This window comes from Indicator indicator, chromosome 17, assembly GCF_027791375.1.
Source record: "Indicator indicator isolate 239-I01 chromosome 17, UM_Iind_1.1, whole genome shotgun sequence".
In the NCBI taxonomy this organism is placed as follows: Eukaryota; Metazoa; Chordata; class Aves; order Piciformes; family Indicatoridae; genus Indicator; species Indicator indicator.
In genome coordinates, this window is record NC_072026.1 from 20,732,336 (window position 1) to 20,747,000 (window position 14,665).

Below are 14,665 nucleotides of genomic sequence, written 5' to 3' on the forward strand. Positions count from 1 at the left end.
GACAGAGACACTGGGAAAACGAGAGGTGAAAAGCCAATCAAACAAAAGAGCTCCACCACCCCTGAGAACTGAGCTCCAGTGGATCTGTGCTGTGGGGTCGATGTGTCCCTGGGCAGCCTGCTCCAGTTGGAGCTGTCCCTGCTGACTGCAGGGGCGTTGGACAAGATGAGCTTTGAGGGTCCCTTCCAGCCCAATGCAATCTGTGATTTGTGACCTGAAGATAGCCCAGTGTGTGCCAGCTGTGTGCAGGCAGAGCTAGCAGGCAGCACCAGGGTGGACAGAGGAATTCACAAACCCAGGCTCTGGGGGGGCGGAAGTAATTAGTGCAAATTCCTGCGTGGGTAAGCACATCTAGGGCAGGCTTGCTTGGGCTCGGGGAGATCAGATCCTGTTAAACCAGTTGAAAAAGTCGCCAGCAATCAAGTGACACTCCCTGGTGCAGCGCTGACAGGACACCAAGGCAGACCATCAGAGCAGGGTGCTGGGAAGCCTGTGCTGGGCACGCCACAGCCAGCTCAGCCTGCATGGCACCAGGCTCCCCCCACAGCACTGCTGCACAGCTGGGAGCTGCTCTGCTGCCTTCACACAGCCCTGGTGAGGGCTGGGGGACACACAAAAGCTTCCAAGGGTGTTATGTCAGGTTTGCCAAGGCAATTGCAGCCCTGCTGCGGGAGCACTGCCTCCCGTGCGGGGCTAGCCATGGGCTGGGGCCTGCTTCCAGAGCGAGTGGTAAATCAAAGGGCAAGAACGGCTCCAGCCATGTGAAGGCCCTCCCCTGCCATGTGCCACTACTGCGGGTGACATGGGTGGCACAGACACCCCAGCACAAGCCCTGCATAGGGCACACTGGGGCTGGAAGCCTCCAGGTGGTGCTCCAATGGCAAGAACAAGAAAAGGAGAATAAAGCAGCACAGGGCACACTGTGTGCCATTTTCAGGGGATAACTTGGAGCACAGAGCAGCTTGCTGGCAACCTGGGGCTCTGCAGGCACAGAAATGAGCCTCTGGCTGCAGAGGTGCGAAGAAAAGGTGAGAGCCAGGAGAGGAGAGTGAGCACCAGGCTGAGACAGCCTTGGGTCAGAAAGCACTGAGAACGAGGCACAGACCACACATGAACCTCTGCACCTGGGGCCTTCCCTGAGGTGCAGAGATTCTGGAGTGCTTTCCCTTCCTTCCCACCAGGGGAACATGAGAGACCTGGGAGCAGAAATCACAGGGCTGCCACAGCAAGTAGGACTTCAGGAGAAGAGCAAAGGAGAAACTTCTGGCCCCCTCCACACACAGCAGCTTCTGCAAATGGTTCTCTGGGGTTACCTCCAAAATGAGTGCCCCAGGTGAGCCTGTATAGCCAGGACCTCCTCTGCTCTGGCAAGGAATAGAACTGAGCAACTTCAGAGTCAAAACCATTGAATTTTGCTGTTTCTAAATAAAATCCTTTGCAAAGAAAGTGCCTTTTTCAAGTGACCTTGTTCAGCAAGACAGCTGGGAATCTTGCAGGGAGAAGCTATGTAGTCCAGTGAGACTCCAGCTGTGTTTGTCTACATCCACACAGGGAAATTTATGCTGCACTCAAAATGGCCTTTCCTGGTGCCCAGCCCCACAATGAGCCTCGCTGCCAAGTCTGCTCCTTGTGTAACACAGAGTCCCTGTGCTCCTTGCAAGTGCCTGTGGCTCTAAAAGTGAGAGAGGCCAGGACACTCCAAAAGGAGCTTGGTACACCTGGATTCACTCTCAAAGAGAGAAAAAATAAGTTTCCTTTTGGGTGTGCAGCAGGAATGGACAGTTGTGATGAGGTTGAGTGGCACAGGAAGGAGCAAGGCCCTGTGGTGGGGTGTCACACAATCACAGAGTCATTCAGATTGTAAAAGACCCTCAGGATCACCAACTCCACTCTCTGACCCTGCTCTACAAGGTTCATCCCTAAACCATATCCCCAAGCACCACATCCAAACCACCTTTAAACACATCCAGGATTGGTGACTCCACTACCTCCCTGGGCAGCCTGTGCCAGTGCCTGACCACTCTTGCTGTGAAAAAATGTTTCCTCCTGTCCAGTCTAATCCTACCCAGTTGCAGCTGGAGGATGCTCCTTCTTGTGCTTCACAGAGGAGCAGAGCTGGAGAGCCAGCAGTGGCTGCAGACACAGCACACTGCAGGGTGCAGAGGGTGCTCATGGCACTGCAGCAGCCTTTAGTGGGTGCTGGGTAGGTCTGCCACACCCAGCAGCAGTCTTCAGCAGATGCTGAGTAGATCTGGCATGATGTGCTGAAGAAGGCTTTACTCATTATCTGCAACCACCTGGCTGGGGAACCCTGTTCACGTTGCCCACACTCAGTGACCGCAGCCCCACCGCAGCCCGGCTTCCTGGAATGACTGCCAGCCCTGTACTTGCACAGCATGCACCCAGCCTGCACAGTGCCAGGTGCCTGTGCAGGATCAGGCCCCCAGGAAAGCCCAGGGGCCAGGACGCAGGGCTTACCCAGCAGAGCCTGGAAGAGGTCACTGCGGAAGATGTGCGAGACTTTCCCAATGGATGCCTTCAGCTCCTGCTCCTCTGGGGCCTGCAGGGTGCTTTGGTACCTGGACAGAATTTCCACTGCCCGCTCCGTGTCTGCAGAGGGCACACAGGGGGAACAAGGCATTAGCACTGAAGCATGGACAGACACCAGCAGCAAAGGCTTGACTGCAGCCTTGGAGTGGTGCCAAGGGCTCACCTGGATAATGCCTTGAGTTGCCTTCCAGCCACACAAGCATCCTCCTTACCTGGAGGAGCTAACCCTGTGTGAGGTGCAGAGAGGCCATGGTGGACAGCTGGGTAGGGGCTGGAGGGAAGGTGGTTCTGCCTGTTGGCCCTTCTCAGCCTCAGTCAGGGCCTAAACCCAGGCTTGCACATGTCCAAACTCCAAGGCACTGGGCAGCCTGAGCACTTCTGCCACTTCCCTGGCAGAGAAGCCATTCGGGAGCTGGACACATTCTGGCTGCAGAGGGCTACAAGTGCTCCAGCAGGAGCTGCAGTCATGTGGGGCCAGATGGCTGCAGCAAAGCTGAGCGTGGCATCACTCCTACAAAATATTGCAAGCAGCTCAGCTGCATGTGCGGCAAAGCTTCGGCTTCTACAGGGTGAGGCATAAGGACTGCTCCATGGAGCAAGCAGCCCTGGGTCAGCAGGGCACATGGTGAGAAAGGAACATGGGGTCAGCAAGGGGGGGATGCTGGCCAGGAGAGGAGCTGGAGGCTGCCATGAAGCAATCAATGCTTTGGTTAAAGACTGGTCTCACCATAACTGTGAGTCAAGCTTGGACCTAAAACAGTGGAGCTGTGATCTATCTGTGCCAGGACACCTCTGTGCCTCACTGGGCAGATGCCCAAAGCTACCAGTGCAGCTCCAGCCCCAGATGTGATCCATCCCTAATGTGGGTGGAGAGCTCCTGTGGACCTTGAGCCCATCCCAAGCCCATCAGTGAATATTTCCCTTTGTCACCCTGGAAGCCTGCAGACAAAGAGTGTCTGTGTGAGGAGGCAGGGGAGCCATCCCGCCACTGTTGGGGACTCATCTTTTAACCCAGGAACTCATGCAGAAAGCATGACCTTGCTCATCCTAGGGCTCTCAGCAAGGAATTCAGGTCACTGAACAAGGGGGCCTGTGTCTGCCAGGGTGTATGCCACCTGCTGTCCCAGCCTGCTTGGCTGGCTGCCCTCATGGCTCCTCCTCAGCCCAGAGGGGAAGGGGCTCCTGCCTATGTTACCGGCCCACAGTGACTCATCCTGGAATGGAGAAAGCAGCCTGGGGAAGTGTGAATAGCTCCTACTCAGAGCTGCTAGCTGCAGGAAAAGCAGGGACTTCCTCTGGCTTTGGATTTGTTTGCCTTTATGGGTACCCCAGCCCTCTGCTAGCACTAACAGCTTCCTTTTCTGCAAGATCAGACAGTGGCTCCAGACAGTGGCCAGCATCCTGCACAGGCACTTGAGTCATCTTCACCTGCTCATTCCTGACCTTAGCAGAAGCTGAAGAAGCAGGTGGAGAACTGGGGCCACTCCACCAGGTGAACAGAGAGTGTGAACCCGGTGTGAACATCCTACCCCAGGCCAGGTTGCATAGAAAGGTCAGGGACTCTGCAGGGACCTCTATGCTGCTGGCCACCAGCACCAGATGACAGCCAGTGGGAGCCGGGGAGCGCTGGCCCTGGACCAAGGAGCCCAGGGAAGTGCTGTGTCCACAGCACAGGGCAAAGACCGGAGGAGCCTTCCTGCAGTCCCCAAGACAAAGCCCGTGGTGTCCGGGGCACATCGCACCGTGCCTCAAGGAGCAAATCCCGCTTGCAGGAGACCCTTCCTCGCAGGACCTACCCCCCACACCCGCCCTCCCCCCAGCACCCATGGATGCTGCCACCACAGCGTTCCACGGCCCCCGCTCCGAACCAGGGCGGCAGGACGTGTCGCGCACCCCGGGGAGGGCGGGAAGTAGGGTACCCGGTCCTCGAGTCTCAGCCCCGAGGGTGCACTGGGCAGGGCCGCCCTGCCCGTGGCGAGCAGGGAGACAGAGAGGGAGGGCGGGACACCAGGGCCAGTCCCGGTGCCGGTACCGGCAGGGCAGACACTTGTTGAGCGCGGCGGGCCGCGGTGCCCGGTGCCGGGGGCAGGGCAGGGCGCTTCTTACCTTGCCGGCGGATCATCGCTCCGCCGTGGCCGGCGGCCGCTCCGATCGGTACCAGCCCCCGAGCGGCCGAGCCACCGCCCGCCCCGCCCCGCAGGAACCGGCCGAGGAGCCGCCCCCCTGCCCGCCGGCACCGCCTCGGCACGGCGAGGGCAGCCGACCGCTCCCGCCGCTCTGCCCCGGGGCGCGGCGGCTCGGCCTGCACATCCCGCTCCGGGCACCCAGGCGGGCACGCCCGGCTCGGCCTCGCCTCCCTCTCTCCCTCCCTCCCCCTCTTCCTCTCGGTTTCTCCTTCCCCGCTGCGGAGGGCCTGGTCCGGTGGAGCCGCTCGGCCCCCGGCACCGCTTCCCCGCGCTGTCACTAGATGGCACGGACGCACCACGGATCGCCGCCCGCCCCGGGCCCGGTGGGAGGACGCAGCGGTACCCCGCCGGAGTCTGCCCGCGCTCCGCTGGTTTATTGACACAGACAGGTGGGGACAGGAACAGCTGACCCCATCCCGAGTTCAAGACCCCGCTCCAAAGTGCCCGACGCCGAGTGCCCCCCGCTGCCCTCCGCCTCACCTCCGCAGCCTCGTAGCGGCAGGACTGTGACCGCGGGTCCTGCCACCCCAGACGCCCCCACCCCAGACTTCCTCTCCTCCCAGAGCAACAGGCACCCACTGCTGCAGGGGGGCCAGCACCCCAGCCTCCAACCACGAAGCCAGCAGGGGTATGACTTCTGCCCAGCATGGGGGTGAGGGGAGCTCAGCTTCCCTCCATCTCGTGCAAAGCCACCCCCACACCCCCTTCCCGTTGCTCAGGCCATGGGCAGGGCAGCCCCCAGGCAACAGTGCTGGGCACAGCATTTCCCATCACCAGCTGCAGAGCTGCTGGCAGGCAGAGGCTGCCCTTCTCCTGGACCAAGCGCTGACCTGAATCCCCGCAAGACTACAAACCCTAGCACAGAGATCTTGGCCCCAGCACTGCTACTCAGAAGCTGCCAGGGACAAGCCAGCTGCAGGAGCCTCCTGCAAAGGCTCCAGTTCCTCGCTGCTAGTGGGAAATGGGAGCCCAGTTCCAGGTCTTTGCAGCTGAGGGCAGCTGTGCACCATGCGAGGAGCCAGGAAGGCTGTGGAGGACAGGAGGCTCGGGAAGGAGTCTGCTAAGAAAAGGAGCCTCAAAGCTGGCCTGAGGACTGCTCCCCATTTGAGCTGCACAGGGCTCTGGCTGCCCCTCCCCATGGCTGGTGCAGGCTGGGGGGGGTCACTCTTGCATCAGGCTGTTGATCTTTGTGAGCAGCACATCCGTCTCAGACTCTGGGGGCACAGAAAGAGAAAACAGCCACTGCAGGCAGCTGGCACCCTGCAGTGACAGGCAGAGAAGCCTCAAAAGCAGGTATGAGGAGACTGGAGGAATGTGGCATTCCCCAGCGCTGCCCCACAGGGCTGCCTGCTAAGGGCAGGGCAAGAACTCCCTGGGCTGAGATTCCCTCACCGGGTCATCCCAAATCACTCTGTCATGTTGGACTGCAGAGAGCTGCCCGCCTGCCTGCCTGCCTGCCTGCCAGGGAGAGTCCCACAGGCACAACCTGGCTCCGAGGGAGAGGAGCTCCCATCCATGCACACTTACCTGCTGGCTGTCTTCTCTGGGAGCACTTCCTAGGAGATGGAAGAGGATCAACGTTAGCATGTTAAGCCTGCCCCCCCCCCCCTCAAGCTCCCAGATGGAGACCACAGGACACAGGGATCTACTGTTGGTGCCTGCAGATGGGTAAAGGAGCAAGGCCAAGGCCACCCCAGGCTCAGCCCAGCAAGCCCTGAGGTGCAGAGCGAGCCAATGAACTAACGCACCCAGCGTCCTGAGGGGGGGTCTGGTTTTGTCTGCAGCCTGCTGGTAAAAGCTGCTTCCACACACTGCTGTCTCATTCAGCCATCAGGAGAAGACCCCCAATGCTCTGAGTCCAGACAGGAGTGGCAGCAGATAGGACTGAGTTTGGGCATGCACCACCCACCCAGGGCACACCACAGCCTCCCCCAGATGACCTGCCCCAGGAGCAGGGAGGGCATTAAACATACTTCAGCAAGAGGAAGGCCCAGAGGATGGCAAGGAAAGAAACACAGTCTGTGACAATCCAGATCATGAGGTACGTGCTGCTGGGCTGCAGGAAAACAACAGAAGCTATCAACACCAGCCAGGCACAGCCCAGCCTGCTGTGCCAGCTCTCCTTTCTGCAGGGTCACACCTTCCCATGCCAGCCCACCATCCAGCTAAAGACACCCTCCAGGCAGCTGTCTGCCTAGGGCTGTGCAGAAAAGGCCTCACAAGTGCTGTGGGACAGGGTGCAGGGTGGAAGGGGCACCTACCAGCAGCCAGATGGGGCGTTCCATCTCCTTCAGCACCTGGCAGGCATTGGTGGTGACAGAGCTCACCCCAGAGCACCACAGCACAGAGAAGAGCCAGGGCTGGTTCACTACATACAGGTTGACAGAGATGTTGTCCCGGCGGTACTGCCTGCATGGGGACAGTGAACTCAGGGATGCAGGCAGCATGGCCACACAGGCCTGCATCTAGGATGTGATCCAGCATTTGCAGCCACATGGAGCTGCTGTCTGGAGAGTCAGGCCCAGGGAAACCTTGCTGGCAAGGCAGAAGACTGTAGCCAGCTCCATCCCCTTTCCTGAGGATGCAGCACACACCCTGCCCTGCCCACCAGTGCTCCAGCACTCAGCCTCAGCTGGCCCTCACCAGAGCTAGGACAGTGCCCAGGCCCCACAGCTGTCAGGCTCCTTGGCACAGGGCTCTCACCTGATCTCCTCAGAGCTCATGTCCTGGTAGGGCAGATTGATGTGCAGCAGTGGCTCCTCCTCATTCTGGAGTCTCTTCCGGCCATAGACTTGCTGAAGCCCCGGGGCTTGCTGTCTGACCTGCTCCCTGAACCCATCGGGCAGCCAGAGGACCTGGGCAGGAGCCAGAAACCACATGTAGAGAAGAGGTACCCCAGAGAGCTTGCTCTCTTCTGGCACTTCCTTGCAGCTCCAGACACATGAGACCTTCTCAGGCAGCTGGTTCCTGAGCTCCTCTCCATGCTCAGCTCTTCCATGAGGATCTCATCCAGGACAGTTTCCTAAGAGCTTGTCCCAGCCAAGAAATAAGCACAAGAGACTCCAGTGAGGGGAGCAAGCCGTTCCAGCATGAGAAGGCTGGAGCCTTTATGTCCTTTCTGGGTTGCTGAATGGATTAAGTCATGCATCCTTCTGGCCCCAGCTGCAGCGAGAGTGCACCTTGGGTCAGCACTAGAGACCAAGGCTGTGCTGTGTCCCCTCCTGCTCTACCCTCTCTAAAGGCCAGGGAGGGGGAACACTGTGGGCGTTGATTGATGCCCTTGGGGCAGCACATGTCCTGTGCTGCAGAGGCTGGAGAGGTGCAGAGGCTGGAGAGGTGCAGAGGCTGGAGAGGTGCAGAGGCAACATAGGAGGCTGCAGTGCAAGAGCTGCAGGGAGAGGTGTGGCGAATGGTGGAGAGGTGGAAGCACTTTTTTCCTGCTCTTCCTAGCACTGCTGGTCCCTCCCTAGGCTGAGTCAGTGTTTACACAACCGGCTGGCCAAAGCATTTGGACGGGTCTGAAGCTGTAGACCCCTAATTATTTGTAACTTCTCCCAGCTAGAGAGCCCTACACCTGGACAGGGCTCCCCAGCAGGGAGCACTTATGGGCACGTGGTGTGTGAGAGGCAAAGAGGCTCAGTGGGGTCGATGGGGCACAACCCCCCACCCAGGGCAGGGCTGTGCCAGCAGGGCCCCAGTGGCAGGGCAGCGCCCAACTCACCTGCTGCAGTGGGATGCCTGACTGCAGGATGGCTGCCAGGGTGGCATTGATGAAGCTCTGGTAGTCGCTGTGGTTCTCAGGCCGGAGGTCAAACATGATGGAAATGTTGCTCTGCTTGGCTGCCTCCAGGGCCTGCTGCAGGGATGGGATCCGCTGCCTGGCCACCTCCTGGCGATCACCGGCAGACAGACTCTGCACGGTGGGGAATGGCCTCCGCTGCCAGGGGAAGAGGGGTCACCAGGGCAGCCCCCACAGCTGCCACCTCCTCACCTGGTGCCATCATAGGCAACCCCCTGAGCTTCCACTGGTGCCATCATAGCTGCCCCTGAGCTTCCACCAGTGCCACCATAGCCACCCCTGAGCTTCCACTGGTGCCATTATAGGCAACCCTGAGCTTCCACTGATGCCATTATAGGCAACCCTGAGCTTCCACTGGTGCCATCACAGCCACCCCTGAGCTTCCACTGGTGCCATTATAGGCAACCCTGAGCTTCCACTGATGCCATTATAGGCAACCCTGAGCTTCCACTGGTGCCATCACAGCCACCCCTGAGCTTCCACTGATGCCATTATAGGCAACCCTGAGCTTCCACTGATGCCATTATAGGCAACCCTGAGCTTCCACTGGTGCCATCACAGCCACCCTGAGCTTCCACTGTGCCATATAGGCAACCCTGAGCTTCCACTGATGCCATTATAGGCAACCCTGAGCTTCCACTGGTGCCATTATAGGCAACCCTGAGCTTCCACTGGTGCCATCACAGCCACCCCTGAGCTTCCACTGATGCCATTATAGGCAACCCTGAGCTTCCACTGGTGCCATTATAGGCAACCCTGAGCTTCCACTGGTGCCATCACAGCCACCCCTGAGCTTCCACTGATGCCATCATAGCAGTCCCTGAGCTTCCACTGGTGCCATCATAGCCACCCCCTGAGCTTCCACTGGTGCCATCACAGCCGCACCTGAGCTTCCACTGGTGCCATCATAGCCACCCCTGAGCTTCCCTGTGCTGAAGTGGTGCCAGTCTTTGGATCTTCTTATGCCAGCCTCTCCAGCACAGACAGGCACAGGACCCCCTCCCCTGCAGATCCATGGGGCATCTCTACCTTTCTCGCCACTAACAGCACAGTTCGGGCAGCCCCAGCAGCTGTAGGGAATTAAGAGCAGCTCAGCAGTGTTAGTCAGCTTCTGGGAAGAGCCCTGCCACAGCTGCCTCCAAGCCTAGGCAGGCAGTGCAGCTCAGAGCACATGGGTGAGACATCTCCCCTCAAAGCAGCCTTCTGCATGACTCAGCTGAGGAGGAAGAGCAAAGCCCAGCCTGAGATGTAACCTCACCCCATGGACTTGTGCAGGTGCAGAAGTGCTCTTGCACCCTGTCCAGGTGTCTGCCAGGACCAGGGCTTCAGAGGGAAGCTTCCCCAGGGCAGAGCTCATGTTCTATCCACAAACACACCCATCCCTAAGCAGCCACCCCAGGGCCATTCTGACCTCCAGGAACCAGCTGCCAGCATCCAGCTGCTGGAGGTCTGTCCAGTTGAAGGCAGTGCTGTTCAGGGCAGCCCTCTCAGGGAACACAGCCTCCACATTGGTGGTCCTGATGAGTTTCTCATCATGCATGAGGAATGGGACCCCATCAGCACTGGCAAAGGAGCAGAGAGAAAAGCTCTTTGTTGCAAGCTGCTTGTCTCATTTCCCTGCCCTCTCCCAGCCACCCTGCTAGGGTACTCCTCACCCTTGTGCCTACTTGTGGTCCTCTGCACAACAAGGAGAGTGTCCAGAGTGCACAGACCACCTAGAGACCAAACCAGGAGCCAAGCAGTTCCCTGCTGACTGCAGCAGCTGTCCCCACAGCAGCACCGCATGGCATAACCTAGAGCCAGGGTCTGTGTTCCCAGCAGTCCTACCCCATGATGGTGGAAGGCAGCCTGCCTGGGGAGGATAGGAACCCAGCACCTCTCCCAGGTCCCTGGTACACCAAGCTGGAGACAGTCCTGCCTCCAGCTGCAGGCCAGATCAGTGCTGCAGGTGTGTTCCAGAACGCCCCACATGGAAGGTGCCCCCCCAGGATACAAAAACCTCTTCCTCCCTGCCAGCCCCTGCTGCCTCTTTACCTCACCATGACGTCTGTCTCAAAGACTTGCACATCACAGTCCACAGCCTTCTGCAGGGCCATGAGGGTGTTCTCAGGGGCCAGCTGCAAAAGCAATGGTGCCAGTGGTGAGGGCATGGGCAGGGAGCGGGCACTTGCCCTGCCTGGCTGCAACCACAGCTCTGGGGCAGCCATACTTGGTGACCCTGGTAGGGCAGGAAGAGGGCTGAGTGCAGGCAGCCAGAGCCTGCCCAGTCCCTGCTGCCCAGCCCACACTACGCAGCAACGCTTTCTGCTGACAGCTGCCTGCTCCTTGGCCAGCAGCACCCAGCAAGCAGCTCTGCCCTGCAGGTGCCGCACCCACTCCTTACCCTGTGCTCACCCATCCTCCAGCCCTCTGCTTCCCTGGCTGCTCTGGGGACCCCTCTCTACCAGGCTGCCCAGACCTTGTCCAGACCTGCAGCAGCAAGGGTCTGGTGCCAGTGCCCTGCCCCATCCACCCTGCCCCCCATGCCAGGGTGCTGCAGGTGCTGCTCACTCACCATGGGTGCTCCTCGGTGGCCAACCAGGGCTGGCTTGGGGGGCAGCTGGCTCTCCTCCATGATGCAAGGGGAGGTGATCCCCAGGGGAGCCAGGTAGAGTGCGATCATCACCACGCAGTACACGAGCAGCAGGAACACCTTGAGACCTGCAGCAGGCACAGAGAGCTGAGCTAGAGAGGAAGTGCTCTGCCATTAGGCCATTAGGAATAAGCCAAAGCTGCTTCCCCTGGCGTGAACTCATGGGTGCCATAGGTCAGTCATTGTGCGCCTCAGACACCCTGCAGGTTTATGAAAGGACACTGCATGTCCTTGCACCTCAGCCCAGCACTTCTGCAGGCCTCAGTCTGCCATCCATTGCCCTCCTCCAGCTGCAAAGCAATGAGGGCTGAAGCTGCAATGAGGGCTGGGCATCAGAAGCACCAACAATGAGCAGGCATCACTATCAGATTGAGTCCTGGGGACCTGTTCCCACAGCAGCCATGCTCTCTGTGCACCACTATGCCACCAGTGCTCCTAGTCTGGGTAGCAGTTAGCAGGGCACCAGCTGAGGTGGGAGGTGGGGGCCCTGGGAGGTGGTTACCTGTGCTGTGGTTGCGGTAGATGTAGCTGGCCAAGGGCCATGCAAGGAGAGTCATTCCCCCCACGGCTCCAATGTGCAGGAAGGGACCTGTGGCCTGGGGAGGCAAAGGCAGAGTGTTAGCCAGCACCAGCCCAGCCCCTGGCCCCCAGACCCACAGGGAGATTGCAGCCAGCACTGCTGGCAGGGGGGCAGGGCAGGGAGGGAAGGACAGACTCCCTGCTCTGTCCAGTCATTGTTCATCACCCTGTCTGCAGCTGCTCCAGGGAGGGCTGCAAGAGCAGGAGGAGCACCTTGCCTGGCCAGGCAGCAGAAGCCAAAGGCAGGGTGTTAACCCCCATGGCACACAGCCATGCTGGGGCTTCCAATCACCATCCTTCAGCTCATGCCCACAGGGCAGGCCTCTGGATACAGCAAGGGAGTCTCTGGTATCGAGGTGACTCACCTGCAAGGAGACACCTGCACTTCTCCACTCCTCTGCCCACTTTATTCCTAGCCCTGTGAAGGCTGCAGCCACCACCAAGGCAGTTAAGATCAGTAGGGTCTGTAGGGCAGGGTACAAGCCAGTTAAGGCAGCACAAAGCATCCTGCAGACCATCTGGACTCTGCCCTGGCAGGACAGGCAGAGTCCTCCTCATCCCTTCCTCCTGAGCCTCTGCTGGTCCTGAGTCCCACCAGCCCTGCCTGGGTTTGCAGCTGAGCTCTGTGCCCCCTGCTCTGAGCAAGGGTTCTCACCTTGTGCAGCCAGTGTAGCTTCAAGGGCTGGCCACAGAGCTGTAAGCACAAAGCAAGGACCTGCAAGAAGAACAAGGAGATGTCAGAGCTGGGCTGTACCCCACATCTCTAAGGGCACAGGGCTCAGCCACAGGAGGTTTGTTCCCCCAGCAGAGGCCATGCTCAGGTTGACACAGCTCCAGCAGGCCACATGCTGTGGGCTCCACCTGGCTCTGAAGAGCGTGGCAGCCAGGCTGTGCCCAGCAGAGCTGCAACCCCACCAGCACAAGCAGGGTCCCTGAGGCTCACCAGCAGCGTGGCCGAGTAGGTGATGAGCACAGCTGTAGCTATGAGCAGCACCAGGGACCAGTCCAGCCACAGCTTCCTCTGCTTGAAGATGAACCTGCCAGAAACGGGGCGGTCACAGAGGCAGGGGTGACACACGGAGCAAGGCTGCATGTGGGGATCCTACTCACTCATTGAAGTTGTGGAAATCGTTGAGAATGATGACTGTGAAGTAGAGCCACACCAGTGTGAAGAGGAAGACGAGAAAGAGGAAGAGGAACCAGCTGCAGTCGCACTGAAAGCCAGAGATGAGAGCTGTGCACAGCCCTGCAGGGCACCCAGCCCCGACAGCCCTGCAGCAGGCTGCACAAGGGGCACAGCAGGCATGGGGCACAGGGTGCAGGCACCCAGCTGCTCCCTGGAGAGGGCACAGAGCTCCCTACAGCAGAGCTCTTCTGTCTAGACCCATGCTCCAAGACGCTGGAGCAGCATCTCCTGCAGGGCATCCAAAAGCCATCTATGGCAGACTGAGGAGGACAGCCCCTGGGCAAGGGCTGCCTCCTTTCCTGTGCAACATCCTGGGGAGCTCTGCTCCCTCTCCGTGAGGCAGCTCAGTGCCTGCACTTTGGACATGAGAAGAGACAGCATCACAGGTGCTGCTCCCTCTAGCTGGCTGCTCTGTGGGCTGGGAAGAGGGGTGCTGTGTGCCAGGGGTGCTGTGTGCCAGGGGTGCCATTGCAGTGAGGAACCTGCAGACTGCTCCTGCCTGCCCAACTGAACCCAGCTCCAGCTGCAGGGTCTCCAGCCCCTGCATGCTCAGGGAGGTGAGGAATGCCAGGGAGGTGAGGGATGCCAGGTGCTATGTTGGCCATGTAGCAGGCAGGACCTGCCCATGCATTCCAGGCAAGACAGGACAAGCAGCAGCACAGCCACTCCCATGGGATCTGGAGACCTCAGAGAATCCCAGGGCCTTGCCCCTCCCAGCTTACAAATTGCTGAGGACTCGTCCTTCCAGAACCCCATGGGCAGGGGCTGCACCCAGCCCAGGCACCATGCCTTCCACGTGCCCTGCTAGGCACCCAGCCCCCAGGGCCTGCCTGCCACGCTCAGCCCCGGGCAGTACAGTGCCCGGCCCTAGGCGCACACTCAGCTGGGCAGGGGGTGGCTGTGGCTCAGCCCTGCTCTGCCAGCCTGCTGCTCTGCCAGCCTGCTGCTGTGCCCTGCCTCTCACCCACGGGGCACAAACTGCTCAACCTCTCATTGCTCCAAGCCAGGGCAGTCCCTGGACAGAGAGGGTGACAGGTAGCATCCCAGCTCTCCTGGCACTCAGCCCTGGGCAGCAGGACCAGTGTCAGGGTCAGCAGCCCAACGTTTCAGCTGACCTGAGCCCTTCCCCATCCCAGCCATCCCTACCCTGAGCCTCACACATGGGCTGGCCAGCCCCAGTTTAGCATCACCCTTGGCATTACCTTGGTGGTTTTTAGGCCCTTCCTCTTCTCCTTCTTGGCAGTGATCCACTGGCAGCTGTAGAAGCAGAGCAGGCAGGTGGCACAGGGGCGGCAGCAGCCAGTGGGGTCTGCCATGGCACCAAGCTGTCCTAGGCCAGGGGTCAGCTGTCCTGAGGGGGATGCACACAGCACGTTTACAGAGATCTCCCAACACACACTGCCCCCTAACCCGTGGGCACAGGTGCCCTGGTGAGCAGCTCTGCTGGAGCCCTGGGACGTAGTGTGGGTGCTGGCTGTGTCCCCAGCCGAGGCACAGAGCCAGGCAAAGCAGGAGCACAGGCTGCAGCCCAACCTGTTCAGCAGGCTGTCCTGGGACCCTTTCTTCAGCGAGCTGCAGCAAGCCCAGAGCTGGCCCCAGCCCAGGGTTTGGCACTGCCTGACAATCAGGGGCACCCTGCTGGCTCCAGAGGCCACCAGCATCACTGTCCAGCTCCAGGCAACCTTGCAGCCAGGCTCCCTTGGCACATCTTGCAGGGACCAACAGCTCCCTGC

The 14,665-nt window shown here is 59.9% G+C and overlaps 2 protein-coding genes across 2 annotated transcripts in view; both read right to left on the reverse strand.

The window, feature by feature from the left end:
• The window catches only part of DLG3 (discs large MAGUK scaffold protein 3), a 99,471-nt gene extending 94,799 nt beyond the window's left edge, over positions 1-4,672 (reverse strand). The window contains exons 1-2 of the mRNA XM_054388537.1: positions 4,657-4,672; positions 2,479-2,610 (exon numbers count right to left, since the gene is read on the reverse strand). Coding sequence (XP_054244512.1) covers positions 2,479-2,610; positions 4,657-4,672 — 148 coding nt within the window. The remainder of the gene's footprint in view (positions 1-2,478; positions 2,611-4,656) is intronic.
• A 1,225-nt stretch (positions 4,673-5,897) lies between these two features.
• GDPD2 (glycerophosphodiester phosphodiesterase domain containing 2) lies at positions 5,898-14,248 on the reverse strand. The gene is made up of 15 exons (XM_054388544.1): positions 14,135-14,248; positions 12,857-12,960; positions 12,690-12,783; positions 12,402-12,461; positions 12,112-12,210; positions 11,670-11,763; positions 11,090-11,235; positions 10,570-10,652; positions 9,947-10,097; positions 8,458-8,673; positions 7,440-7,591; positions 6,998-7,145; positions 6,710-6,792; positions 6,264-6,292; positions 5,898-5,950 (listed from the first exon to the last, which is right to left on the reverse strand). Exons 1-15 carry the CDS (start codon positions 14,246-14,248, stop codon positions 5,898-5,900), a joined length of 1,626 nt encoding a protein of 541 aa, XP_054244519.1.
• Positions 14,249-14,665: the final 417 nt, after the last annotated feature.